We start from the raw sequence: 26,774 nt of genomic DNA on the forward strand, positions 1-26,774 counted from the left end.
GGAGATGAAGCGAGCTGGCGCTGTTTCTCACCTTGTGAGGCTTCAGAGGCTCTCAGATATCAGGGCCAGATTCAGCATCGCCCCAACTTGAGCTGTGCATCGGGTAGGAGACTTTCAGTCCTGTTGGCATAAACGCAGTACGGAATTAGCTTCAGAATATTGCACAGGCAAAATAATTAGCGGAATCTTAATTCAAGGGTCTGATTCAAAACTCATCGGTGTCAAGGAGGCAGGAAGCAGGAGGAAAAATAACTGCTGAAGAAGTTATTAAAATTAGATCTTAACAAGCACAAAAGAGGCAAATAATTCTGGTGTTCATTGTTGGCATCTGTTGAAAGTAACGAAATGGTTGTTAACAGCGCTTTTGGGTGTTTGGGGGATTTTTTTTTTTCAAAATGCATGTATATATTATATGTATGCGTGCAAAATCCAGCTATATGAGGACTGATAATAGGGAAAAAAAACCTTCAGCCCCATATTAGCAAGCAGGTGATCATCTACAGCATGTGAACATCCAGAGTGTAATGACCAATGTCTTTCCCTCCACCATCTTTTATTTTATAATCTAGGTCAACAGAACTTGAAAATTATCAGAAGATATGTTGATGTAGTTCTTTTGCTGCCTCGTGTTTTATGTAGAGCAAATCAGAATGTGTAGTGAAATACTTATCAATACTGTTTCATGTTTGTTTGTTTTTTCCAAAAAAAGCTAAAACACGTTACTTACAAGCATAAGGGCTTTGTTACATAAGAACTGGTAATTGCTTCTCTGGATCTGGCACACTATTTTTCATGTGCATATGGAAGTTGGATAAGTTTGGCTCGTTTGAAAAATAAAAATTATATTGTACAATTTTAGATTTCAAAAGGTATTTTTCTCCAACCATGCAGTTTTCACGGTACCATGACCAAAATGTTCACAGTGCAAAATTAAGCCCCAGATTAATGGTCTGATTTTTCAGAGATCCTTAATAAATTCCCTCTGAAGATACAAATGTGATAATCATTACAGATATAGTCCCTAAAGTTCTCAGACATAAAGAAGACTTCTTTCCCCCATGTTTTTAATGATCCTTTGATCTGTCCGTAGTTTGATTAGGTCTAGCACAGATTACTAACTTGGAGGAAAATATTTGGATTTGCATTTCTGAAAATCAAACTATATAAGGAGGTATCTACCTGTGTTACATGTCATGTGTCATATTTCTAAGTTGATGCAATTTCTTTATTCAGCCATTGCTGTCATGTCTTGAAACTACAACCAAGGCAAAGAAGCAGTGTTTGAACACATAACATACATAGAATCCCTGCCTCAAAAAGCTCTCACTCTTATAAAGAGAGACTTATAAAAAGAGCTGAAAACACTGGTGAACATGGGATAAGAAAGCAAAGAGGATGTAGCATTAGAGGCAAGTGGATTTGCCTTCACCAAGGGTCACAGCAAGTGCCATTCTACTCCTATAACCATGTTGTTTTGAGAAGGCATTTTCTTTTAAAATAGACAAAGGAGGAGAGAAAGAGATTCAAGTTTTAGAAAAGAGTAAAATGCAGCTAGAGCCAGTGGTTTAGACAGTGCCTCCAGAAATGAGCTGATGAAGTACCAAGGTAATTGGAATGGGGAAAGAGAGAAAGGGAAGACAGAAGTGACTGGGGAAATCTAATGTACTGCTGTTTTCTCCCTCTCCCAGCTGGTACATTTCTTTGACATAGTGATAGGATGTTCATTTTTGACCATTAGCTTTATCTGTAAAACTAAAATATGTTTCTTCTTAGCTAAATGTTGCTTGCGTATGTGTGACACAAGGTACATGGCAGTACCACTTAATCATTTCTTCCTGCCTTTTCTCTACTCAAACTCAAATTTCAACCCACAGCATATAGATGTATCTTTCTTCTCTAGTTTGTATATTTTTCTAGGACAGAAAGACTGTTTGAACTCTGTCTTTCACATCATATAATCTCTTATGCACCATCTGTTTGGTGAATTAGATATAATAATAATTACTAATCTTCATTATAGGGTTTCACTGCTTCCAAAGGTGGACATCTGTTTTTCATTGACTTTTGCAGTACCAGTTACAGCATGAAATATTTGCTATATTTGTTCATCAGTTTTATGGCAGAAATTAATATTTGCTTTCTGATTCTTTTATGATTTAACACAACACATAGAAGAAGCTGAAGTTCTATACAATGGAAGAAAAAGGACTAGAAAACTTTGGCTGCTTTCTCAGTTGTGATATAGTGGATTCGTGGAGTAGGCTTGGGCTGGTGTTTGAGACTAAATTTTGTCTAGCGTTGTATACTTATAAAACACTTTTTTGCCAACTCTTCATGTTAACACTAAATTGGCAGTTGCCAGGAAATGCATGTTTAGAATTGAGCAGGCAGTTATTTGAAATCAGAAGGCCTGATTTTCCCCAGCTTTACATTTGGTTCAGTCATTAGTACCAGCTGAAATAATCTCTTGAGACTCAATAAAATTGATCTGCATGAGGGTTAGTGACTACATTAAGTGCAAAGCTGAGTACGGCCTAGGTTAATCAGAACAAGCAGTCTTAATTCCTTTCTTTCAGTTGTGTCCATTAAATGTGAAGGCAGTAAATTATTATTTCACTGGTTGCATATTATTATAACACTCACATTACACTAGGCCCTGTCCTGGTTCGGTCATCTTTTAGAGCCTTAAATATCATGCAGCTTTTCAGATTGAAGTCTTGGCATGATCTACAAAAGTAGCAAGGAATGAGGCAGATCTTTGTGGAGGGTGTTAATTTTTAGGAATGGCAAACGAATCAGCAGAAACGGGCTGGTTTTCTGGAGTTTTGGACAAACCCTCCTTCCTTCTCACTTTAGGTGCTGGGTAGCTCTGAAAAGTCAGGTTGTTATTCTGTTAAGGGAGATTGCACTCGTGGGTGTGTGGAAGGGAGCATGAAGGGAATGAAATAATAACTGAATGAAAGAAGAACGTGCCTGCCGGTGCTGGAGAAAAGGGAGAAAAGAGCCACGGGCATCTTGGAGGGGGCAGAGGAACGATCAGAAAATCACAGAGGTGCCACAGTGAGTATGTAGGGGTGCCCAGGAGTGCCCAGGACCAGTGTAGTGAGGTGAGAGAAGGTTACAGACAGTATGCCTGTGAACTTAATTAATGTGCATTTAAGCATAAATAACATTGGTATTTGTGCTGTAGTAAACTGGTGTTGTTGACATGGATTTAGAAAGTGTTTCATTTCTTACAAGCAGTATTGTAAAATAGTGTGAAACTTAATGTCCCTCAGGGGCGTCAGGGAAACCTTTCACTCTCTGCAGGTGCCCTGTCAGCTTCAGATGCTGCAGGACAGCACAGAGGTTCATGTCCAGCTCTGCGCCCTCCAGAGACAGGGAATGGTGGTGGTTCCCATCGCCACTGGGGAGCAGTCTGCTGCAGGGCAAGGTAAAGACTCGCAGTTCCTTTCTCAGCTCTGTCCCCTTGAAATCAGCCCATGTTCGGCCCTCTTGGAGGGGCCACACCTGAGGACACAGCCTGCTCTGGGCTGGGTGGAAGAGAAAAGGTGTAACTCATAAACAGAACATCTCCAGACATAAGCTAACATCACTTTTGTGTATGTAAAGTGTTCGGTATTTTAAGTCTGATATCCTTCGATCATCCTTGGCTCTACACAAATGCTTTGTAATCTGTGATAAGCTGATAAATTCCCTCTTTCTATTGGTAAAAAACTTACATTAATACTAACTATACTGGACCTTACACCTGTCTTGGGTCCAGACCTGACTGTCAGACTTCCAAGTCAAGGCACTTGTATAGAAAATTTATTTTAAGTCATTTATAGAGGCTTCTAAAATTTTATTGCTTATAGTCTTTCTCTTTCTCCAATCACTGCATGGTCTCAGTGGTGGCAGCTAGAGTACCTGGCTTTACAGACTCAGGCTTGCAAACCATAGCTTCAATAAAATTTTGTTAAACTCTTTTTGATAAAATGGTGCTCCTGAAATGTGCAGCAAAAGCAAGGAACATAAGTGTGGTAGGAAGGTTTTATTAGCCTTTCTTGGGGATGATCTGCACCATGCACTTACTGCTTTGGCACATGGAATTAATACAGCCAACCCAAACTCACTACAAAAGTGTCACACCACTCTCTGTATGTGTTTAATATACTGTATATATGTTTGTGTGATGAGTATGTGTATTGTCACGTGTAATTAGAGCAAACGTGTACATATACACCACACTACTTTTCTTTGTGGTCATAAGAGAAAAATGAAGGTAAATGATGATGATTTTTTTTTTGAAATAGTTATCCTGACTTCTGATCCTGTGATCGTTCTACACAAGGACAAAGCAAGGGCATTTTCCTTGGGCATGTATAACAATCATTCCTACTGCCAAACTATAGTAATCTGAAGGTAAAAAGAGAAGCTTTAATAACACAGTACATTTACACCCTTATCTGTGCTTGACAAAATTCTAACCATAATTTGATTTGACCACATATACAATTTATGTTTTTATTTAAGTAATAATGACTGAGGCACAGAGCATTTCCTGAAAATTAATGGCTGACTGAGAAATTTTATAGCCCAAATGGAGCCAAGGGCCATTAATCCCAAATGGTCAATTCTCCATGAAATGCCTTGTGTCAAGGGTCATTTGTTACATTCCCTTCCCTCCCACCCCCCAGTAAAGACGTAAAATTAGATGTTACTCTACTCCTATGGCATCATTGAGCCTTGAAGAAGCCACCAGAAGCTCCTGCTAGAAAGCGCTGCTATTGCTGCCATATCAATGAACATTTCTTAGTGGGTGAGTGATGGAGAACCTTTCCAGAGTGGTCTTTCACTTTCTATCACTTTACATTTGTTAGTGCATAAAGCTCTTCAGTTTGCTTCTTGGAGCTGACAAGGAAATGAAAAGAGTTACGTTCCTCTTGTCACTAGAAAAGGTGTGGGGTTGGGAAGGTGGGGGGGAGTTTACAAATCTATCTTCCCGACTGTGGCTGCCATCCTCATAGGATCTTATATTTACTCTCCACCAGATGCATAGGGGAATGCTTGTTTAGTGACCAGTACGAAATACTCATATCTCTAGTTTATCTTGCCTCCATATTTAATTCAGTGTTGGTAAAAATTGGTGCATTAGAAGCTTCATTGGAGTCAAATGATAATTTTTTCAAACTGGAAGGCTAAGGTACGTATAGTGACTACTGCAGAGAACAATTAAGAGATTAATTGGATAACAGAAAAATAATTGCAACAAACTGTCAAGATGGTCATTGTTAAGTTTTCAGGTAAAAAAAAAAGTACCTCCTAATTCTGAAGAATGTGAAAAATGCAAGGTGAAAATACTGTTTCCTTCTGCAAATTGTAATGAAAGTCATGTCAGTATATTATACGTGAAAATCTGTCACCAGGATCTGTCACCCAGCACTTTCCCTCTCTTGTGAGCAAACACATACACATCACTAAGGAAATAAATTCTCATGGCAAGGAAGGACAAGGAGGGGGCAAAGAGCCATCCGCCTCCTGGGCTGAACAGTTGTGCAGCCCTCCCACAGGCACTATTTCAACTTCATAAAACCTGGCTAGAAAGGTAATCAACTGGTTGTTGGTGTGTATGGTGGAAATACTTTAAAGCATAGTTCTGGTGGTCTTCCACAGTCCTTTCCAGAGTGCTATCAGAGGCTGGAGAGTTCATCTGCCCACAGAGAGCTTTCATTGGTGATTTTCTGGAAGGGGAAACAAAAGCAGTCTGTCACTGTTTATTAATACTGAACAACCTTTAGAGATGTACATTTTAGGTTATAAGTTAAATAGTTACCTGCCTCGTTATGAAACAAGACCTTAGATGGAAATCTTGAAAGTTAGAGGCTTGATTTTAATTTCATCCCATTATCTCTTTGTGCAAATGGGTAAGAGAACTGAGCATTTATTGTTCCTCTCATGGAATATAAGAACAAAATGCTTTTCACAGTTAAAGTTTTGACTTAAAATTGGGAAAAGGCATTAAAAATACAAAACTGATCCTGTATTATTATTCTGTTTAACCTCTAGAGTTCTGATGGAAGCTCTGGAGTTTCAGTGGTTGACTTTGAATGGCCAATCAATGTGTCTGTATAGAGTGAAGATGTAAAAAGCTCATTATTTCAAGTGAAACAAGGTTTTCAAAATATCCCAAACCACGTTAGTATATGAAGGAAAGAGTGCAAGCAGGTGTCTTGTAGCTGTCCCTGGAAGCCTGCATGAGGAATCACAGTTTCAGAATATTAGATGATGAAAAGGGTACAGTGAGCCAAAGCATGCTTGACTCCCATTTCTTTCTGCAAAGTGACATTGATCATTTGAAATGTGTTCCATATCCATTATTTAATATATTGTTAGTAACACTAATCTAAAAAGCACAACCTTGAAAAAGCAGATTTAATTCCCTATATTTTTTATTAAGATGGATTATTTTTTCTAATGTTTTGTTGTGCAAACTGTGACTCTAGTCTTGCAAATAGTTACACGGAAGTTGTCCCATTGTGCAGCGAGGCATGGTTTTGTCCATTGACACTGGCATTTGCAGGATGAAAATCATTTTCATTAAAATTATGTCTCATATTTAAAGCAAAGCACCTCCAATGAAATTACATGAGCTTGGTAGCAACACCAACACTCAGACCAGATTCGCAATCTGTTTTTTTAATTTTGGGACTTTTTAATTATTTTTCTTCCAATATTTACTATTGAATTTAATTTTGATTGTGTTTTTGTCACTTAAACACCCTAAATTTTCGGGGATTCTGCAAAATGTGTTACATCATTATAACCCTTATTATGAATTATTCACAGTAATTACTGAGTTGTCGCAAACTTCATTATGAAATTTAAAGTACCAGACAATCTGGTGGTGATACTGTTTTACTCCTTGGATGTTCTTAAAATAAATCAGAGTCAACAGATTGCAAAAATATGCAATTACAAAGTTATTAAAATGCAGATTTTTGGCAGGAAGCCACTGTATTCTCCTATGTTCACAGCTGTCTATTTACAGAAAACTGTCCTGAAGAGCCTGTGGTGACTTCTTGGAGCTATTACAGCTGAGTGGGTCAATGCAGGGGCCTCTCGAAGGATTAGGTTCAATAACTTTTTACCTTCCAGGTCATAAGCGTCCCTTGAAATTTTTTTTAGGCAGAAGCAACTGACATTAGACCATTTTCTGCTCTCTGTCACGCTGATATAAATGCAGGGTCCTTCTCCTGAGACTGTGTGGGACGCACCCGACATCTACACAGATGGTTCCTAAGATAAGAGCGCGGACCAGATTCTGCCAGCGGGTAGAGCAGCGTACATTTTGAATTACACTTTTGAGGTCAGAGTAACGTGGATTTACCCTGTTGGAACTGGCTTTAATCATTGGTCCCTTTGCAGCTTTCTGAGAGCAGAGCATCCTGGAATAGTTAGGAAGTGGCAGATGCTTTATTTTAGCAATGAAGTAAGAACTGTCATCATACCTCCCCCCATCGCCAACAATGTCTCTGGATGGATGCCCCAGTTGATTTTTCTTTCTTTCAGTGCAGTGACTCAGGAACAAAAATTACAACCTACTTAGCGTAAGAAAGTTCAGAGTTGGTGTTCGGAGTGCTGCACACAGCTATTGTGCACCATCGCTGGCAGCCAAAAGCTGTTTTGTCCATGGTTTAGTGCCCAGGTAGAACCAATCTGCAGCTCTGCTCTTTCTCTATGTGTGCTTTTGCAAGGTGCTTACAGTCTGTCTTTTGTCATTCATTTGTGTAGCTTCTCCCAAAGAGCACAGTAAATTCTCTCTCTCCATGGAATTGTGCAACTGGCATGGCCCCTGAAAAGGAGGGACGATTCTGCAAATTAAGGTGTGTAGCATCTAAACAGCATGAAACAGTGCAATGAGCAAGTCATCCCTGCTGTGAAACTGGGGGGGTGTTTCCAGAATATGGAGATACAGACCTTCATGTTGCCTGTGCTCTGGTTCCAGAGCCCTAAAGCATTACCTGTCCTGTTGTGGGGTTGGTAGCTCTGCGAAACAGATGTCGTTAATATCAATGAAGGTCTGTAATAGTCTCCCACAGGATGAATGACATTTAGGGCTTCAAGACTGTGAAATAAATGAGAAATTGAATGGGACGATTAGAGAATATATTAGAATTGGTTAGTATTATAGTGTCCCATTATATATGAGACTACCTGGTAATAGTTTAATCTATTCCCCATGTAAATACCTTTCTTCTCTCTCAGTCAAGGCCAGCCGGTGTTGTCCTGAAAATTCAAAATGCAGCCATGCCCCTTGTAAATTTTCCTAACTGATAATGAAGAACCTGAAACATAAGACGTTATCGTTTGAAAGTTGGGTGTATCCTGACAAACTTTTAATGACAATAGTATAAAAGAGCTCACACTGATACCTATTAAAGGAGGAATATGCAGTGAAAATCCTAACACAACCCTTTAGCCTTAGAATTGCCGGTGAGTATTGTGTGCCTGTGTTATACAGGAGGAAGTGTGTTGAGACTATCCTGAACAGATAGAAATACATACAAAGAGCTTTATTCTGCAGATCTCCAGAGGGTGGCTGTAAGCACTGCTGAGGGTTGTAGAGATAGAAAGAAGGAATGTCATTAAATCACTGAATTGTCCTTCCCTATGCTGATGTTCCTGAGTCATCCAGGAGCCAATCTGGATGCCAGCGTAAAATGCAGCAGCTTGGGTCTGCTTTAAATTTTGCCTATGAAAATGGCCTCATACAGGCGATTCAGCTAATCTAGGGTTGGTGAAGTACAATGCGCTCTTTTCCACTCTGACATGTCATCTCCTCAGCAGCAGAATGAATAACAAATAGTGAAAGAGGAGGAACCAAGCCTGATGGATCCTCCAAAGATGAGTGACTATAACATAATGAGCAAAAGCAGGGAACTGCTTTATTCTTGATCAGTTCACTGATGAAACTCACCTTGATTTCAGTGGCTAGCCCTGATCTCCACTGTGTAGGTGGAGAATTGTGCCCCTCAACACAGTGGTGGGCATCCCCCATGCTGCCAGTAGTCACAATTTTCACACAGTCCAGCTGGGAAGAAATGATGTTAAAATTGGGACTGGCAGTATTGAAGAATGTGAGACCAAGTCCCACTGTGCAGAAAATACTTTCAGGTATGTTTTTCTTTAAAGAAAGTCCTAAACCAAAAGAACATTAAAATGCAGGAATGAAGGTCTGGGAGCATGCTGAGACTCATTCAGAGGGACCGGGGAATGAGGGAGGGGGAGTCTTTTCTAGCTGTAGTAACCTAGAGACTGAATCCCCACAGAAGACAAAGATGAAAGGTTGAAGCCTACTCACCTTCTCATTCCAGAATTGAGTACATTTTGATTCCCAGAGAAAACAGAGAAATTTAAAGGAGGTTGAGTAGGATATCAGGAGCCCTCAGGCAGGTGAGTGATGACACTGGAACTGGCCAGATGAGCTGTGATCAGGGAAAGCAAAAAGCAGTGCCAGAGTGTCACTGAAATCGGGAGAAAAACTCCTTAACACCAATGTAACATTAAGAAGCAGGCATTCTCTTCATTACGGCGCCGGGTACACGGGGGATCGCTCCACCCAACGTGCACGCCCTGTGTTGCATCATCTAAAGTTTATATTGCTCTATCATATACATATGCATTAAATTTCCAGGAATGATTATACATATCCATTTTATTTCCTAGAACTAATTACTACATTTACAGAATCATTACGCATGCGGTCTGAGTCTCTGGGGGTCTCTGGTGGTCCCTAGTGGTGTCAGAAGAGGTGTCACTCAGCATCTTGCCATGAACTTTGCTCTACTTTTCCATACATGGTCTCAACTTGGCCTGCTTCCTTGTTTGAGAAAAGCTGTCTTGGTCCTAATCTTGGTTCCCACTGGCTTCTGCTGGTTTATCTGTACTTTCTCAGGATGTATCAGTCCCAGCTGCACCTGTGTCCTTGGGTATGTTTGTCTGAGGCTCCTGTTGAGACTCCTTCTTGTCCGAGCTGGTAACAGTTCCCCCATTCCCCCCCTCCCCCTTTGAGACTCTTTCTTGTCTGGGCCTTTTGGTAACAAGAGTAGGTCTTGCAGTGTAGGGTGCATTAGAAAATGTAATGGCAGCTTGATGTTTCTAAAGCATCATCTGTTCCTTTCTAATCTGTGGCAGTTGGTACAGAGTTAACAGCAGCTTTGGTTATTAGATTCTTTTTTGGATTAAACCAAAAGGGAAGGAGGCAGACTTGCTTAGTATTAAGCAGGCTCCTATCTGGGTGTTCTTCCCCCATTTTCTCCTTAAGTAATCTATTACCACATCTCAAGAGAAAAATGACCTTAATCAAAAGATTAATAGAGCAGCGTGTGGATGTTTCCAGTGATGTGCATGAAACTCAATTTTTTTTTTAGTTTCTTTTTTGTTGTTGTATGCACCGAGGTGTTCTTTATCAGCAGATATCGAGGTATTAAAAACTAGGATGATTATTGAAGAGGGCAGCAGGCAATTTAGGGCACACACTGTTTTCTTATGACAGAAGCCTTGCCACAAAGTGCAGTAATTTATGTTGATAAATTGCAGCCATCAGAATGTCTACATCACTTCATGGGATTTATTTCTAAGCATATGTTTCTAGCTTGGGTAGTGGGGGGTGAGAAAGAGGCATTGGTTTGAGAGATGGAGGAGGGGGGAATAAATCCTGTATGTGCCATTTCTTGAAAAATAATGCAAAAGTAATGTTCCCCAAATTGGCTCATTGTGACTAGGGTCAGATTAACCCAATTTTGTTTGTGTAAACCAAAAAATTTTTATCCTCCATAACCAAGTTGCAAAAAAAAGAGAAGAGACTACCTGATGTGAAGATTCACTAGTTTTTGCTAAGACCTTTCTTAGCAGTTGTTCAGTTTTGGAGTTTTGCGTGCATGCCAAAACATGAAGCCAGTTTGGCTCAGATGAGGCATATCTAAGTGAAGCAAACCTTCTACATTTAATCATGAGACAAGAAAAATTACCATAATTGTTGTAAGAAAAACTGCTCTTTGGAGAACAGAGCGGAATTTTCGTAGCATGTTGTTATTGATGTGTTTCACCATAGATAAGGTTATAAACAAAGAGATTAATTAAAAGTAGAAGGGCTTCACTGGGCTTTGTTTTGTTTTGCTTGCTTCTTAAATCAAGGATTAAAGGCACCAGTGGGTCTGGATGTTGTTGTGAGAGGTTACTAATTCCTCTATCATGTTATATGGTTAAAAAAATCCTTTGGACTTTGATACATGAAGACACAGGCCAGGTACGGAGATTTATATAAGATCGGTGACATGTCTGGGTGGACTTAGCTTAAGCACATGCTTAAGTACTTCTCTGAACTGTAGCCTGCAGGGAAGAATTGCTAACTAACCTGACTAGATAAGGCCCAAACTAGGCATAAAGTTACCCTAAAGGTGAGTGTCTGTGTCTTGGAATTGCAGTTGTCCCTGAAGATGCTGGTGAATATATTCAAATGGCCTGAAGACTTGTACTGTTTGAACCAGATATCCTGAAGGAATGACAGTGAGATCTACTAGGTGTTTTCAAAGCAGAAAATACATTCGAAGTTTGACCTGTGTCTTGACTTGCAAATCTTTTGCAAAGATGACCCTGGCGTACAAAATTCTGTGACATGTAAAAGTTTTGAGTTTCAGGATTTTCAGAAGGGGCATATATTGAATTAGCCCATTAGCAATGAAGGGGTTGTGAGGGGAGGGTTGGGTATTTTAGACCATGATTCCAAGCAGTATTCCTCAAAATGCTGGTGTGCTAATGCTACATCAAACTGAGCAGTGGCATATTGTCTGATAATAGTGCTTGGTAAAACATCAGAATTTAATCCAAAAAATCCAATATTTGGATTCCACTCTGGAAGAAAAGGTTTCTGTATTGAAAGAAAGACAGCTGCTGTCTTTGTCATTTCCTAACCCTGCCTTGTATGACTTTGTTATATAGAGATGTGTATATATATATATATATGCGCAACAGAAGGAAAACTACAGCATAACCTGATCACTAATGAAGGTAGTTCCTTTAGGCTGAATGCAAGCATGGCACTTTCTCATGAGAAACTTGTAAAACTTTCATTTCAAAATAGCAGCAATGAGTAGTGGTTCCCAGCGTGTCTCCTGGAGTTCTTGAAATGGATATTTTACTCACACGGCACTAAGAATAAGCCAGATGGAATCTGTTTAAATAAGCTCTTTCCCCTTTGATGTATTTTAATATCTCTAGTTTTGCTACTAGTGTCTTCATGTTGGTATTATTTCCCTTTTTCGTTATTCTTTTCAATACTTCAGCTTTCCATGCTAATAGTCCAGAACCTAACAATTTGCTGAATATATACTAAAATGGGCTATCTCTATTGGGCATGTACCATCTCCTAAAGAGAAAAAAATGAGAGACTCAAAATCTTGCGTTTGTCATCTTTCTAATGGAAGGAGGTTTCTCTGGGTGTTTCCTTTTGTTTTAATACAAAAGGGGCTGATGGAATCAATTACTGCTTTTCTTCTGTTTTCAACCCTGAAATAAGAAAGCGCAAAAGCAGCAGCACACTTTTGTCCGGTGTATGGCAATGTAATTGCATCATTCAATAAAAATTACAATTGGCTCTGCAGTTTAAGGGAAAAGGGAATCAGAACCAGGCAGGCTAGTTCTGGTTTGCGTTAAATATATGCATGAGAAGTGTACCATATCAATGGAAGTGTAGATAGGACTAGGCCTTGGGGGTTATATTCTCATTACGTTACCTGTTTGTACAATGTGAAGGGGGAGTAGACTGGCAGAATCCTAAACTTACTATTTTCCGTTTGGGGAAAATTATGTTTTGAAGAAAAAAATCCAGTAATTGCTGCAGTGCTATTTATAGCATCATAAGCTTGTGTCAACTTAACTGATTTTAATAATGATTATTATTATAAGAAACAACAACTCTTATCTCTGCCACTGCGCACGTGCTGTGGTAACAAGGAATCTTTTTTTCTTCTCCCTTCTGCTCCTTCCCACAATACCTTGACTTAACTCATTTTCCTCTCCTCTCACCCCACCTCTAGCTGTCAATCAACGTCACATTATTTTGCATCATATGCATCAAGCAGAGCAGCTTTTTCCATCAAGTTAGCCAATTCTAAAGCTGCATTCCCAGAGGCTATACAGATTGTGCAAACTGGAGGAGCTAAGAAAAGAGTAAACCGGAAAATAACAAAGAGTCCCAGAGCTGCTGCTGGCTGCCAATCTCTCATGCATGTACTCACACAGAGCTATATATAGGGCATGCCTTTAGGGCCAGACTCATGCCTATCAGCTCAGAGAACAGACCTCCTATCCGCACCATTAATCACAGTAGGGAGGACGGAAACGGCTCATTATGCTGCATCAGTGATATTGTCCCTTCTCTCTTCTACAAATTACAGGAGTTGTCTCTGTGTCGTGTTCAGCATCCCCTAACTTTGATGTCCATGATTCAAGAGAGAGAGCAAAACTTCTTAACAGGAGTTTACCTGTTAGCAACAGAGGTTAGCCAGCAATCTGCATCTAGTGATGCATCTCATCAGTGTGATAGCAAGGCAGGATTTCCAAGGGACATTTTTTTCTACTGTTAAATTTACAGTAGCGTTCCTTCCCGCTCCCAAAATGATAGGTTTGAGTACCACCTTTCTGTACTCGAGCTTTTGGGGAGTGAGTCTTTCAGTTGTGCAGCATTGTTTTTAAGCCCCTCAGTCCACTTCCAATATAGTTTGTGTGTACGTGACTTCAACTTCATAAAGGGTAAGCCACCCCTTATGGCTGATTGACTTCAAGTTTATTTGAGTAACAGCTTCCTGTGGTATTTTGGCCTTGTTTAAAGGTCCTGTGCTTTGCCCATGCATCCTATGACTATTTATGGATACTCTTTCAAAGCAGCATGCAGAGATTTATCCGCCTGGCTGCCTATGACGTTAAAAGTCATATAACTAAATTTTTTGCTCACAGCTTTTAGGCTTGAAGCTTTATTACTCTCTTTTCTACTTTATACCCATAAATGAGCGTCGTACTTTAAAATTTATATATCATCCAGTTTTCACTATTGCACATAACATGACATTCCTCTTGCCATATCCTGACCATTCCTCTTCACTGCAGGGCTCATCTGTGTCAATTCTGTACTGAACTTGCATAGATTCTCCAGTTCTTCCTAAAAGCATTGGTATTTTCTATTTGTTTTCTAAACCCAATCTCCAGTAAGGTTTACACACAGACTTTCTTACTGGCTGATTTTGAGAATCACTGCTAAGTGCTTCCTTTGAGCTCCCGAAGTCTGTATTGTAGTGGGCACATGACGTTATTTTCATTGTTCTTAAAACAAGACTGCCTGTTACTAGAAGAGCAGTGCTGCATATTCCATAACAGGCACACTTTTTGATACTTGATCATGCCTTTAATTACAAAATAGATACCATCATTCAGTGATCACCAAGCATTGTTACACCTGACGTTGTGTCTGAAGCTTGCATGAGATATCTCTCAGTTCCAAGAGATGTATATGTATAAATATGATTTGTATAAATCTCTTTCATATCACCAGATGTTTTTTAGGGATACTCCTGAAGTTTGGATATTAGGAGGAATATGTGCGTATCTCCAAATCTTTAAAGAGGTGAAGTAGAGTTGTAGGTCTGGCTTGCTTTGAGACTTCTACGTTTGGTTAATCATGAAAAGTATCTGCTCTGACTGGACTATCCCAGGCCTAATCTTTAGATGAGATCTTTACAGAATATATAGTTGGGCATGTCTGCTTGTTTCATAAGTGCATAGGAAAGAGGGACATCAGAGGTTTTTCATGTGGATGTTGTAGAACATTTAGGAGAGTGTAGAAGAATTCAAATGAAAGGATTATATCTATATGACATTTTTGCTGTGAGCACTAGTGATAGGTATATCCATTTTTAATGCACTGTGTATTGTTATGAAACCTCATATCAGTAGTTAAAGGAAGGAGTATAACTTGGAAATGCTATGTGCTTTATTAATGATCTTCCATATTTGAAAGTACAAATTCATGTCTTTGGGATTGTTTCAATTTTAAGCAAACTTACCTAGTTAAAACAAGTTTAGAAACAAAATAGGAATTAAACCCTCGCAGCTATGATTCTTCCCTCAGGATAAAGAGATGCTCATACTTGCATCTTTTTCAACTGTACCTACTTCCTTCTCTAACGCTCCTGCCATACCTCTAAAATATTGTATTAGTCGGTTGTAGGTGGCAGGTTAATCAAAAACCTTTTACAGCGCTCTTTTTTTCATCCTTCAGATACTTTTAGGAAAGATCTGAACAGAGTAAGAAGGAATTAAGCTGCTATCATTGTTTATAGAACTGACAGAAATGGTTTTAAAGTTATTTTGAGTAAAATTTGCTTTTTCTCTGATAAAATTTTGCTTCTGATAAAATTTTCCCTATTTGCATAATAAAAAAAAAATCTGCTCTCTTAAAAAAGTCAAGTAGTTAATATCTGTGAAGTACTAGTAAGTATTATGTATTTTGTGACGTGGGTGCAAAACAAGAAAGAGTAGAAAATGTTGAATATACCAAATGGCCAGGATGGGAAACAATGTCAAATAAGGTCCAATAATATTTAATTTGTTTGATTTTGAATTCAAACTGAAATTCAGAAAGGTGATTTCCTTAGCTATTGATATGAATGCTTCTCCTACAACAACCCTTAAACAATAATAGTTAGTGAGGAATGATGAATGTCTGAAGATGACAGTAATTTCAGGTAAGATAAGGAATACCCCAGGCTATAAATCAGATTTACTTCATGAAAGCTCACTATAGCCTGAAGAAGAGGCTGTTCGAGGATGTGTTTCCATACTTTCAATCGTGGCTGTCATAGTCTTTCAACTCCAAGTGCTAGAAATTAGGCGGTGTTGGCAGAAACAGACAAGCTATAATGTAGTTGGCTTAGTCTCTTATTTTACATGTGACTACTGGATTTTTAAGTCCTTTTCCTTCACATTTCTTGCAGTATGTTGCAGGGGGGAGTAGTTTATTATTAAGCTAAGAGCTAATGTCAAGTCCTCCATATAGTAAAATTTGAGAGACCACTGACATGCACCACTGTGCCAAAGTCTTGACTGTTGCAATCCATCTTGACCAACGTGTTTGAAAGTTGAACTACATGTAATCAAGTGCCTTGTTAAAACTTTAATGTCTTTGACTGCACAGTGTACCCGTACATTAATTTAGTGGCGCATTCAGCCTCTGCATTTGAGGGTCAAGAGCTTACATCACCTGGCCTGGCCAGTATCTAACACGGCACTGCATGATTAATGCAGAAGCCTTTAATTCCACCCAGCCTAGGCAGAAAGCACGGTCCGTCCCTGCTAACGCAGTATTTCCGAGAGGGGGGAAGCAGGAGAAAACATACCCAGAACCACTGAATCCTTAATGATCCCAGGGCTGGAAGTACATGATGCATTTCTGAATTTAAAGAATGAATTACTAGCCAGTTTGCAAAAGGGGGCAAGGGAGTAGCCAGGTGGAGAAGGCTTTTCAAAGGTCAAAGGGAGGAAGCACACTAAGACTAAGAGCATTCTTCTTACTGGAAATCACTATTTGAAAATGAATCAGGCTCTGCCTGCGTGCAAAACTAACTAAAGGTTCCTCAGTAGCTAGTTTTCTACTAGAATAAAGTCTTTTGACAGTTGATGAAACTTAGGATGTGTCTTTAATGATGAATGTTTTCATTTTGGGGACGAACATTAAAAAGAAGCTGTTTGTATTCAGCAGCATCAACAAGGAATCTGAATACTGGGTCCAAAAAAGGATTGTAAAAGCAAGCAGAAAGAAACTTTAGGAGAGCCATATGCAAGAAAAACTGACTTACAAATTCACATACGTGGCGGATACAGCACACATGTCCTCCCTGGAGTATATATACCAGCCAAAGTGCTGTAATGGTGGGTGAAGTGGAAGAAGCAGGTATTACTAGCTAAAATAGGCTATGCATTGTCTTGATAAGTTATATTTTTTACTGGAAATAAAAGAACAATTTCTGATTTTATAGCTTAGAAAGAAGGAAGACACAGTAGGCTACACTATTTCAATAAAATTCCTTATTTTTTGGAGGGCATGGAGCACTATATCTAATCCAATTCAGTGTGTCTGAACTAAAAACTGTGTGATTTGCAGTCTCCTGCTGAATTCCAAGTTCTGTCTCTGGGATTGCAACAGATAGATACACTTTGCTGAATTCCCTCTGAGCAAGTTTGGAGTAGCTGCTGCTCTGCAAATGTCAACAAATGTTGTAAGTTTACCATGTTGTGCAGTTGCAAATTTGAAGATAAATGGAATAGAATTAAAAGCATCAATAATGGCTTTATAATTGAAATAATAGTATAGACATTAGAGGTACATAGGGTGTTAGCAATCATATTAATTATTTGTTTAACAGAAAGACAAAGTAATAAAATTAAAAATCAAAAAGCTTAGTTGTTCACATGCAGATCTAGGGGGACATTTTGTAACAGAAATAATTGCTTTTTCTTCATCCGCAGGGTGATATTATCTGTGTCTAATTATTTTTCCTGAAGAAAGTAGAGCAATCTAAAATTCTAAGTAATACACAGCAATTGTAGGGGTGAAAATAATCAAATTTCAGAAGCATCGTAAAGCATCCCACTCCAATGCAGTGGAAGGAAGCAGTGCTGCTAGGAAGGGTAAAGATAAATGGAATTACATTTCTATTAGAAGTATAATAGACTTTATTAGTTAGTCATCTGTGCTCAGAATAGATCAGCTGTCAGGGAGAGCAAGTAGATGAATGTGTATCTTGTGAGCTGTCAGTAGCAGATCAGTGTGGGTTTTTTAAATAATAATTACCCGTTTCCACAGCAATGGTTTAGACAAAAGCACAGCTGCTTTATTGATGATGCCTTTTGTGCATAAGGATGAATACTCTAGCTTGTTCTATTCATTTTCCCATGTAAATGTAGTATCATATTTCCATAAAACTCTTTTAGGAACTAGTGCAGTTTGCTATTAAAGCTTGCATAATGAAATTATTTGTCAGGGCTTTAATTTGATCAAAGGCAGTTATTTGTAATAAAAGTGCTAATAGCTAAGAGGGGATGCTCCTTGCATTCAAGACTGGAGAAATCCTTGCCCTCTGCCAGCCACTGCGCAATAAGTGGTCCTGGGATTCAGTGTAGCGTGGCTGAGGTGCTTGTCCTTTTTTGCACCCTGACCAGTGCTAAGAGGTGAGTGCAACTATTAGCTTCCTTGTGTTGTGAGAGAGGAGCTCTGGGAGCACCACGTCCACCATTCTGATACCGTCGGATGGTCTGTCTGGTCTGGCAGAGTGATTAACACGAGGCCTAGGTGTGGGAGCAAGAAACTCTGCAAATGGTGAAGGAGATAATCTACTGGTGTGGAGCAACACACACGTGCTCCTGGAGGTCATCCAGGAGTCTGAATTGAACAGAGATTGACTGGATTGGTTTGAGTGGAGGCTGGAAGTGGAAGAAGTCTTAAAATTTGCAGTGTTGTACCCCTTCCAGAGTTTGGAAGATGCTCTCTGATCTTCACTATTGTAACATTACACATTGTGGATAGCCACCTTTGTTTTGCCACAAATACTGGTTCCAGCCAATTACTGTTGGGCTGCTTTGCTTCCTGCCCCTCCAAAATTCTCCAGAAGCTGAAGTAAAAACTGAGCCTTTACAGAGCTTTGTCAAATTTAATTTAATTTAATTTAGGCACTGTAGCCCAGTGGCAGAGCAACTCGTGCGTCAGAATAGGACTCTGGATATGGAGCTGAGTTAATGCTGGCAGCAGTGATCAGGATGAGGAGCTAGCCTGCTTAAATTCATCTTGCAGAGCTGGCTAGAGACTTTAGATGAGCTCCCTTAGGCAAATCACGTCCCCCACCACAGAGAAAGGAAGCAGAGCAGTGCTAAATTCGATGGCAGACTTGACAAGACGGCACATGGGGACTGTTCCTACGCACTGGCAGGCAGTGGAGGACGTTGACTGGCTGAAACCATGGTGCAGTGTTCATGGCACTGCTGCTGTTCTCCTCAGTGGAGCGTAGGAGCAAGATCACCATTTAATTCAAGCTGTGTAGATATGTACTGAACAAATAGCCATATACCTACACTTTAGCTACAGACTATTGTTTGGATGCTACAGGAATAATCATTTTATCTGCACAAACACTTTATAAATGACAGGAACAAATAGTACTATACAGGAGCTGGGAGACTTACATTATACGCATTTTAAAATCCTCTCTTCTTGCCTCTTCTTGTGAATTTATGAATCTAAATGTGACACAGTTTATCAGGATTCCAGAAAATAGAAGAGAAAAATAATTAACTGTGTTCTGGTTAACTAATTTGACACTTTAAAAACCCACTGATGCATAGATTGGTTTCTGTGATAGGGTGGGTTTTTCATCTTTTTGTGAAGTGCTAGAGATTGACTGTAGCTAGAGGCAAGATGTTGATCAAGATCAGTGGTGCATTTGCGGTGTCGAAAAACTTTCCTAGTGCCAAGTTGTTTTAAGCCTGAGTATGTGGACACAGTCTACTAGTCCCCAGAATTGGGTCAGTAAAAGATTGTTTCTCCTTCTTCTTCCCCTGCCCCTCTTCCCTGTCCCCACCAGCCAGATCATCAGGAATGCAGAAAGAAAGAAATTCACTTTTTTCTGCAGCATTGCATGTGGCTATTTGCTGAGACCGTTTGGATATCTTCCTCTAACAAATTCAGCAAATTTCACCACCGGATGCATCATATCAGCTTGGCAGTGTAACAGCTTCCAAAATAGCAAGTATTTTTAGATTCTCTGCTATCATGTCAAACCAGAGCTTCACAACTAAATGCCAAGACAGAACACCATTGTTTTTAGCTAATCTCAGTTTTCACTGTTGTACTGGATTCCCATCCTTAGCTTTGTGTGACTAAGTAATGTCTCCAAAGCATAGCAGTGTAATAGGATGATGTGCACTACGTAATGTCTTATGGATAATTTTAAAACTTGAAGTATTCGTTAACTAACTGATGCATCTCAGCATTACTCTTGCCCTTATAAGAATAGCATTTTTATCTCACAATACAAACTAGAGAAGGACCAAAATAGCAACAAGTTATTTTGCCTAGATTATATGCAAGATCTCTGCAATAGTGACTGTCAGACTGAAGCTGTATTTCATCTCTGTGGCTGTTTCTCCAATGCTGTAACACTGCTACTAATGATACCTGTCACATCTATAGCCCCTCAGAGTTGTAGGTAGTTTGACAAACATTATTATATAAGCTTACTGGAAAGTGTCAAAAATGAAGTAAACACCTCCCTTTCTTACTTGGCTGAAGTAAAAATCTTTAAATCATTTTGTAGCCTGGCTTTGCCTTAAGCTTAGCAAAACAGTCCTCCAAACCAGCTTGTTCCCTGACTTTTTTTATAGTTACATTTTTGGTAAACCACTTCTGCTATTGTAGTATTTGTACAGCTTTATCATGTCTAGACTGGAAAGACACTACTGAAAACAGTATATATGTTTTTCGTATCATACTTTCTGGCCACTATAATGAAGTTAGAAGGCTAAAGTGATTTTAAAGAAAAACACTGAAGCACATCTTGATAGTAGTGCTAAAATGCTCATTAATAGCAATAGAAGCTTCCTGCAGTTATTGTTTCACCAAAATCAACAAGAATCATTAGTAGTCACAGAGGCACTAATATAGAAAGCACTGTATTTTGGGGCTCCATTTTTATCAACGTATCATTTTAAATGGTTTCTGAGCAGCTGATGTGATAGTAGGAGTTGTAGCTATTCTTACAGTACCACCATGATGTGGTCTGTCCGCTTCCAGAAGACTGGGCAAGCCTTTATGATACTTCTGTGTTGTGTTAGGATTGAAAATAGTTCATGTTTTATTGTAAGTTACTGCCATTTGCAACTTCCTGGCTTGCAGTTCCCACTGTACAGAGATCAGGGACCCAATTTTTTCCTTTGTATACATCAGTGTAAATCAAGATTAACAGCACTGAAGTCAGTCTAGTCACACACATAAAAATAAGAGGAGTGAAAGAAAAAACAGGCTATAAACTATTTGATTTTTATTTTTAAATAGCAAAATTAATGCTGCTGTTCTGCAGACACATGGTGACCTGCAAAGTACTAGCTCATGCATTACTAATATACCCCCATTTAAATGCAGATTTTTGCTCCTAACACAGAACTTCAGGGAAATCCTCTCCAGATAAACTGTAATAGGATACCAAATGGTAATTCAGTATTTCACTTTAACTTGTGTTTCAGCTTATTGATCTTAATTTTCTATCATTTTGATGCAATATTTGCCTAGGGGAAAGAGGATTACATTCATTATAATAAGGCTTTTAATTAATTATTAGTTATTTTGATATTCCAAATATCCATGCCAGCAGTGGCGATCTGCTTATATTCTTGTACCTATTTCTCTTTTCAGTGAAGGAAACTGGCAAGGTGTGACTTTGCATATTTTAGGAAGTAACTGAGAGACACTACTGGGAAAAGGAAACATAGTATAGTTACCACAATACCCCCTTACTGCTTATGGTGACGATGTTTTGTTCTCCTAACGCTTCTGGTCACAGTAAGACGCTGAACTGTTGGTGAAATTCCAGTAAGTGGGGACCCCTGTGCTATGATACTGAATTCAAGGGGTTTCCAGAAGCATTGCATTTTGAGGAACTGACAAGTAAACACCTAAATGTCTCTGAATAAAGACATCAGCCATGAATGTTCTTATGACATTTGCACACCAAATTCACTTTCTTCACTACACCTACTCCTTGGTAAGGAAAGACTTGTCAAATTCCTCTTCCACCACAGCCATTAGATACTGCAGTTTAAAGCATCTCTGCTGTCCAGGTTCTACTTTATTTTTGTGTACAAATGTAGGAACTAATGTAAGGGCCAGATTTTTCAATTAACTGTTTCAAATTATTGTCATGATTTCCTCTTGCTATAGAGGATACGTATAAAATGAAGTTTCTCCTCTATATAGGTCAGCACAGGGCCTGGACCTTTGTCAAGTCTTCCTTAAGTGCAACATACGAGATGGATGTTACAGCTTAATGTAAGCTCTTTTCTATTGGACTGAGCTTTGTATTTAAATATCTTAAATAGTACAGTGAAGTCATAGGAATAATGTTTGAGTCTACTAGAACAAAAATACAGGAATAGAGTTACTAAGAGGAGTAATCTGATATTGAGTTAGTGTTTCTATAGCGCCTAACACAATGAGGCCCAATGTAGTTTTAATTAAATAGAGTCCATGCTATTTACTGACTCCAGTCTGAAAGACTGCGGCACAACAGAAAACAAGTCATACAGCAGTAAAGCTTAGATCTAATTTTCAGCACTGCCAACTAGAATATAAAACTCCCAAGCGTGGCACAGGTATAAATATGATAAGTGCTTTAAAAATACATTTTCAGGCTTTTCTGTTGGTGGTGGTTTTGGTTGTTTTAATACATAGCTTGATTACCTATACGGTACATTTGGTTCACATTTCCAAGCTTTGTTTTGGCAACCATGAAAATTATCAGCTTTCAAAATCTTACCTCTGAGAGTCACATTTCCATACATCTTCAGAATGTTGTGTATTCAAAAAAAAAAAAAAAAAGCAAGCATCAAGAGATCAGCAATAAAATAGTGGAAGTAGGCAGTCTCAGGGTTAATAAGATCTTCTTTGACATATAGTTTGGTCAACAAAAGGAATATCTAAGAAATATACGTGTAAATATAATGATCTTTGTGATTATGCTCCTTTTGGAAACTCATCTACTAGCCCTTCTATTTCTTCTCTAAATTATTTCCAACATTCTGAAATTTTGATGGATTCAACCACCTACTATATGATATCAAAACTGCTAGGAATATGTTCCTCCACAACCACATCAAGATAAGCCCTGTCCATGATCATAAATCCAGAGTTGTCAAGACTTCAGAAGACCACAAAACTATTTTTTAGTTACATTTTCAGAATTAAAAAATATATAGAGAGATAGATATATACCCTCCCCCACCCCCATAACTCCCACTGTTTTCTGTGGAGGGATGGCCACCTAGAATCAGCACCAAGACATGCTGACTTTACAGATAGAGAGTAATGAAAAATAGCACAGCTACAATGGAAGAGCTGGGCAGAATATTTTTTTCATGAACAGTTTGTTATCAGTAAACACAGTTCCAAACCAAAGCACTAAGCGAAATTTTAGGTTAAAAAAAGTCCAACACTGTTGGAAGTGAGAAGAGGTTGTCATTTTCAAAAAATCACTTCTGTTTTTATCCAAAAAAACTCAAAGTTTCTCATGAAAAACAAAAGGCAATTACTTTTGTCAAAAAGAACAATTTTACTGCTCCAAAATAAAATTCAGAGAATTCTGAAAATTAGGGGTCTTTTCCAGATTAGAATAAAAATATATCACAATCTGAAATCCTTTATTAAAATCATTTCTTGTACCCATCAAAACTATAACCATTAATGATTGGACAATAAAAAAAAGATTGCTTTCATTGGTCTGTATTTCACAGAAAAATAACAGCAAGAAGAATAGGTTTAGGTAATAATTTTTTAAGGGGTAATCTACTGCTAGGACTTAACAAATCAGACTGGAAGCCATAAAAAAAAAAAGGGATGGATCAGGTATGAACTGATAGAACTTCCCTCTCCTTTGACTTTGTGATCTTCATGTCCCACTGCATGACACAGTAAGAAGTTTTCGTAGAGGCAATAAGTATGCATGTCCCTTTATTTCCGTTACCAGCTTAAACCTACTTTTCCACATTAATTACTGTTCATTGATTGAATTGAAAGCATGCCTTTTTAATTACACTAGCTGAAACATTAGCTGGTTGTGAAAGCAAATAATTTGAATTTGTCCATTTGAGCCATGTGAATCAACAATACTGTTCTATAGTTTTTGCATTTTTCACTTCAGCATTTCAAACACTGATCTTCACACACAACAGAATCTAGCAGAGAGAAAGATAAAAGGTTCCACCTAGCGGGCAAGAACTTTTCACTTTAAAAAACCTGCGAGATTTTCACTTAATTCTGTGCATGAAGACATACTACTTCAGTTTTTGTTTCATTAAGCTGCCATGTTGTTCTTAATTCTTGCCTTCTGAAAAAGCCCTTATTTCATATGGAATATTGAAACAGTAAGAATTATTCTGAGAGCCGTAAGCATGAAGTAATAGATGATACTAAATGAGTGGGTTTATACAGGAAGAGAGTAAGACTTTATCCAGAGTTCTGGAATTTTTTTCCCTACAGCTTCAGCATACAGAATCCAAAAATGGATATTTTGAGTGTGTGTCAACAAATACTTTATACCATTTAAGGTTACTAACTACTTCAAAATTACTTGAAACATATTTGTAACTTGATCATAAAACTTAATACAGTATTTTGGGAGTATTTTTACACAGGGAACTCTTCCCATGTGTTACCCCATCTTCATCAAATGACTTACCCATGAACTGTGAAATCCAGATTCCCAGCGACTCAGTCTAGTGCATCAGCTTCTAGCGAGGCATAGCCTCACCAGCCTCTGCTGTCCCTTCCCAAAGGGCAAAAGCCAAAACTCATTTGCCATGGCCTTTGTCCAGAAACCTGTCTACTTACCATTCTGTGTCCAATATCATCCTAATAAAATCTAGCACCTTTATTTTAGGCACATACTTGATCTAGTACAATACTTCCTTTTTTCCTTGCTGAACTTCTGCACTGCATTGCAGTTATGCTCCAAAAAGCCAAAATATTCAAATGGCAGGAATTCAGTCATTATTCTCTCATTTCAAGCAAATACAGATAGCAGATGAAACTTTTTTTTTTTTTCCCCACCTCCATTTGTTTCAGGCTAGTAACTGGAGCAGGAACAAATAGCTTCAAGTGCAGATTTGGCAGAAGAGACACTGAACCCCATTGTCTGTCCTGCCTTCTGTCAGACTGTCCTCATTTTCAAACCATACAGCATGGCAAAATCAGTCCCCACTGTGCAGTTTACAAAGCCTGGTGGACAGCACAACATACATTATATTAAATACATGAGTTTATTAGCCCATGTTCACCTCCAGAATTGAAATATTCATCTCTTGCAAATCCCAAAATAAAGTTTAATTGATACATATCGCTTTGGATCTCCATTTGCGCTGGGCCATTTAATAGCAAATCCAGAGGACTATCTTCAGTTTTAATGCATGATTTGACAATTCTAACAGACGACATACACTTACTGCTGTACCTAAACGATTCTCCGCAGCTGCAGCTTTCCTTGTATCCTTCATGAAAGCGTAACCCCGAGTGGCATCAGTTAATATGATCTGTCATTTGACTTATTTTAGAGACTGTAACAAAGAATAATCTTGGAGTTCATACGCTAAACCTTTGTACAAGCAAGAAGTAATACAGAACCAATTAGGCTTAGAATGTCCATGGGGTAGTCCATATGTTTATAAAATGCAAGTATATCTATCTTCCTTTTAAAGAGAGAGAATGCCAGATAAAAGTTAAACTCCTTGTTTGTTTTGGGGCCAGCTTCTACCCTTGCTCTCAGCTTGCAGGAAGTCTATGCAATGCTTAAAACCTGTCAGCTAACACAACATAGAACAGTTGTTTAAAACTTCACTGATAAGTCAAAATTACAGTTACAGCTACATTGCTAGCTGATGTTATCCTCTCCTAGAACTGACATTAGCTATTTGTTAGAGTAACATTGCTCAGTTTCCAGTACTCATGGACACGTACCTGACCATGCACACAATACAAGAAAAGACGCAAGTCCCTATCACTTCAAAGGGAAAGTTGTTAAATGCTATCACTTAATTGCTGGCCTGTGTTCCGGAACCATTCACATTTTAAGGGATTATAGGCTTGCTACTGAGCCAAAGTGAAACCAGTGTTTGTAATTATAGTAAGAAAAATCCTCTGTCTCATGTTAGCTGAAATAACTTCTCTAGCACCACTACTTTGGCTGATGCGAATGAAGTACAAATTTCCAGCTGTGAAACTCCAGGGAACATTCAACAATATGCTTTTTAATAATCTGCTGTAAACTCAAATGCTAACTTGGGGATTAAGTATTAATTTATTCCCTCTAGAGGTCATCTGACAGTCTTATACAAGCCTTTTAATTAGTATCTAAAATAGCTATTTTAGATGTTGTTTATCTGGGGTATTTTATTCAGCTGTTGTATTCCTTTTTTGGGGATAGGAGACAGTCTTTACAACAGATAAATGCCGCTAAATATATTTGTTTCAAGAGCGCCACTAAGTCTCTCTCTTATTTCTCATAGCTAACCACGTGCTGAAGTTTGGAACGCTCATCAGTACTTCAAATACCTACGACAACTCTGGGATTGTAACCATTGAAACAGACAAACCTTTGCTGTGGACAATGGCTGTCAAAGAATAAGATGAGCTACAACTGCCTTTTTTTATCCAACTGAACTCAAATTACTGCAAAATTGCACTGGAAGAAGACAGCAGAACTGTTCCTAAGGAAATAAAATAAGTGCACAATTATGTAGTGAATGAAAAACAAGTCAGAAATTAAAGTCGGTTGAGATCAAGTCAAGATTAGTAGCAATGATTGGGTACATCATTCTGGTACCTCATACTATCCACTCAGAAGACACATGTGCTGTCACCCAGTATGATGACAAACAGGTAAGAATGGATGTAAAAGAAACTACTACTGCTAGTTTGGTCAGTA

The 26,774-nt window shown here is 38.6% G+C and overlaps 1 protein-coding gene across 7 annotated transcripts in view; it reads left to right on the forward strand.

Moving 5' to 3' along the window:
* TPK1 (thiamin pyrophosphokinase 1) overlaps nt 1-26,562 on the forward strand; it is a 318,753-nt gene extending 292,191 nt beyond the window's left edge. For 3 of the 7 annotated variants that reach the window (XM_067291203.1, XM_067291202.1, XM_067291204.1), the window contains one exon: nt 26,356-26,562. In XM_067291203.1, coding sequence (XP_067147304.1) covers nt 26,356-26,474 — 119 coding nt within the window. In that variant the 3' untranslated portion in view covers nt 26,475-26,562. Of the gene's footprint in view, nt 1-7,773; nt 7,866-22,057; nt 22,130-26,355 lie in introns of those variants that run through there. The other 4 variants (XM_067291206.1, XM_067291205.1, XM_067291207.1 and 1 more) reach the window with 4 other exon arrangements.
* The last annotated feature ends 212 nt before the right edge of the window (nt 26,563-26,774 follow it).

This window comes from Apteryx mantelli, chromosome 2 (genome assembly GCF_036417845.1).
Source record: "Apteryx mantelli isolate bAptMan1 chromosome 2, bAptMan1.hap1, whole genome shotgun sequence".
Classification (NCBI taxonomy): domain Eukaryota; kingdom Metazoa; phylum Chordata; class Aves; order Apterygiformes; family Apterygidae; genus Apteryx; species Apteryx mantelli.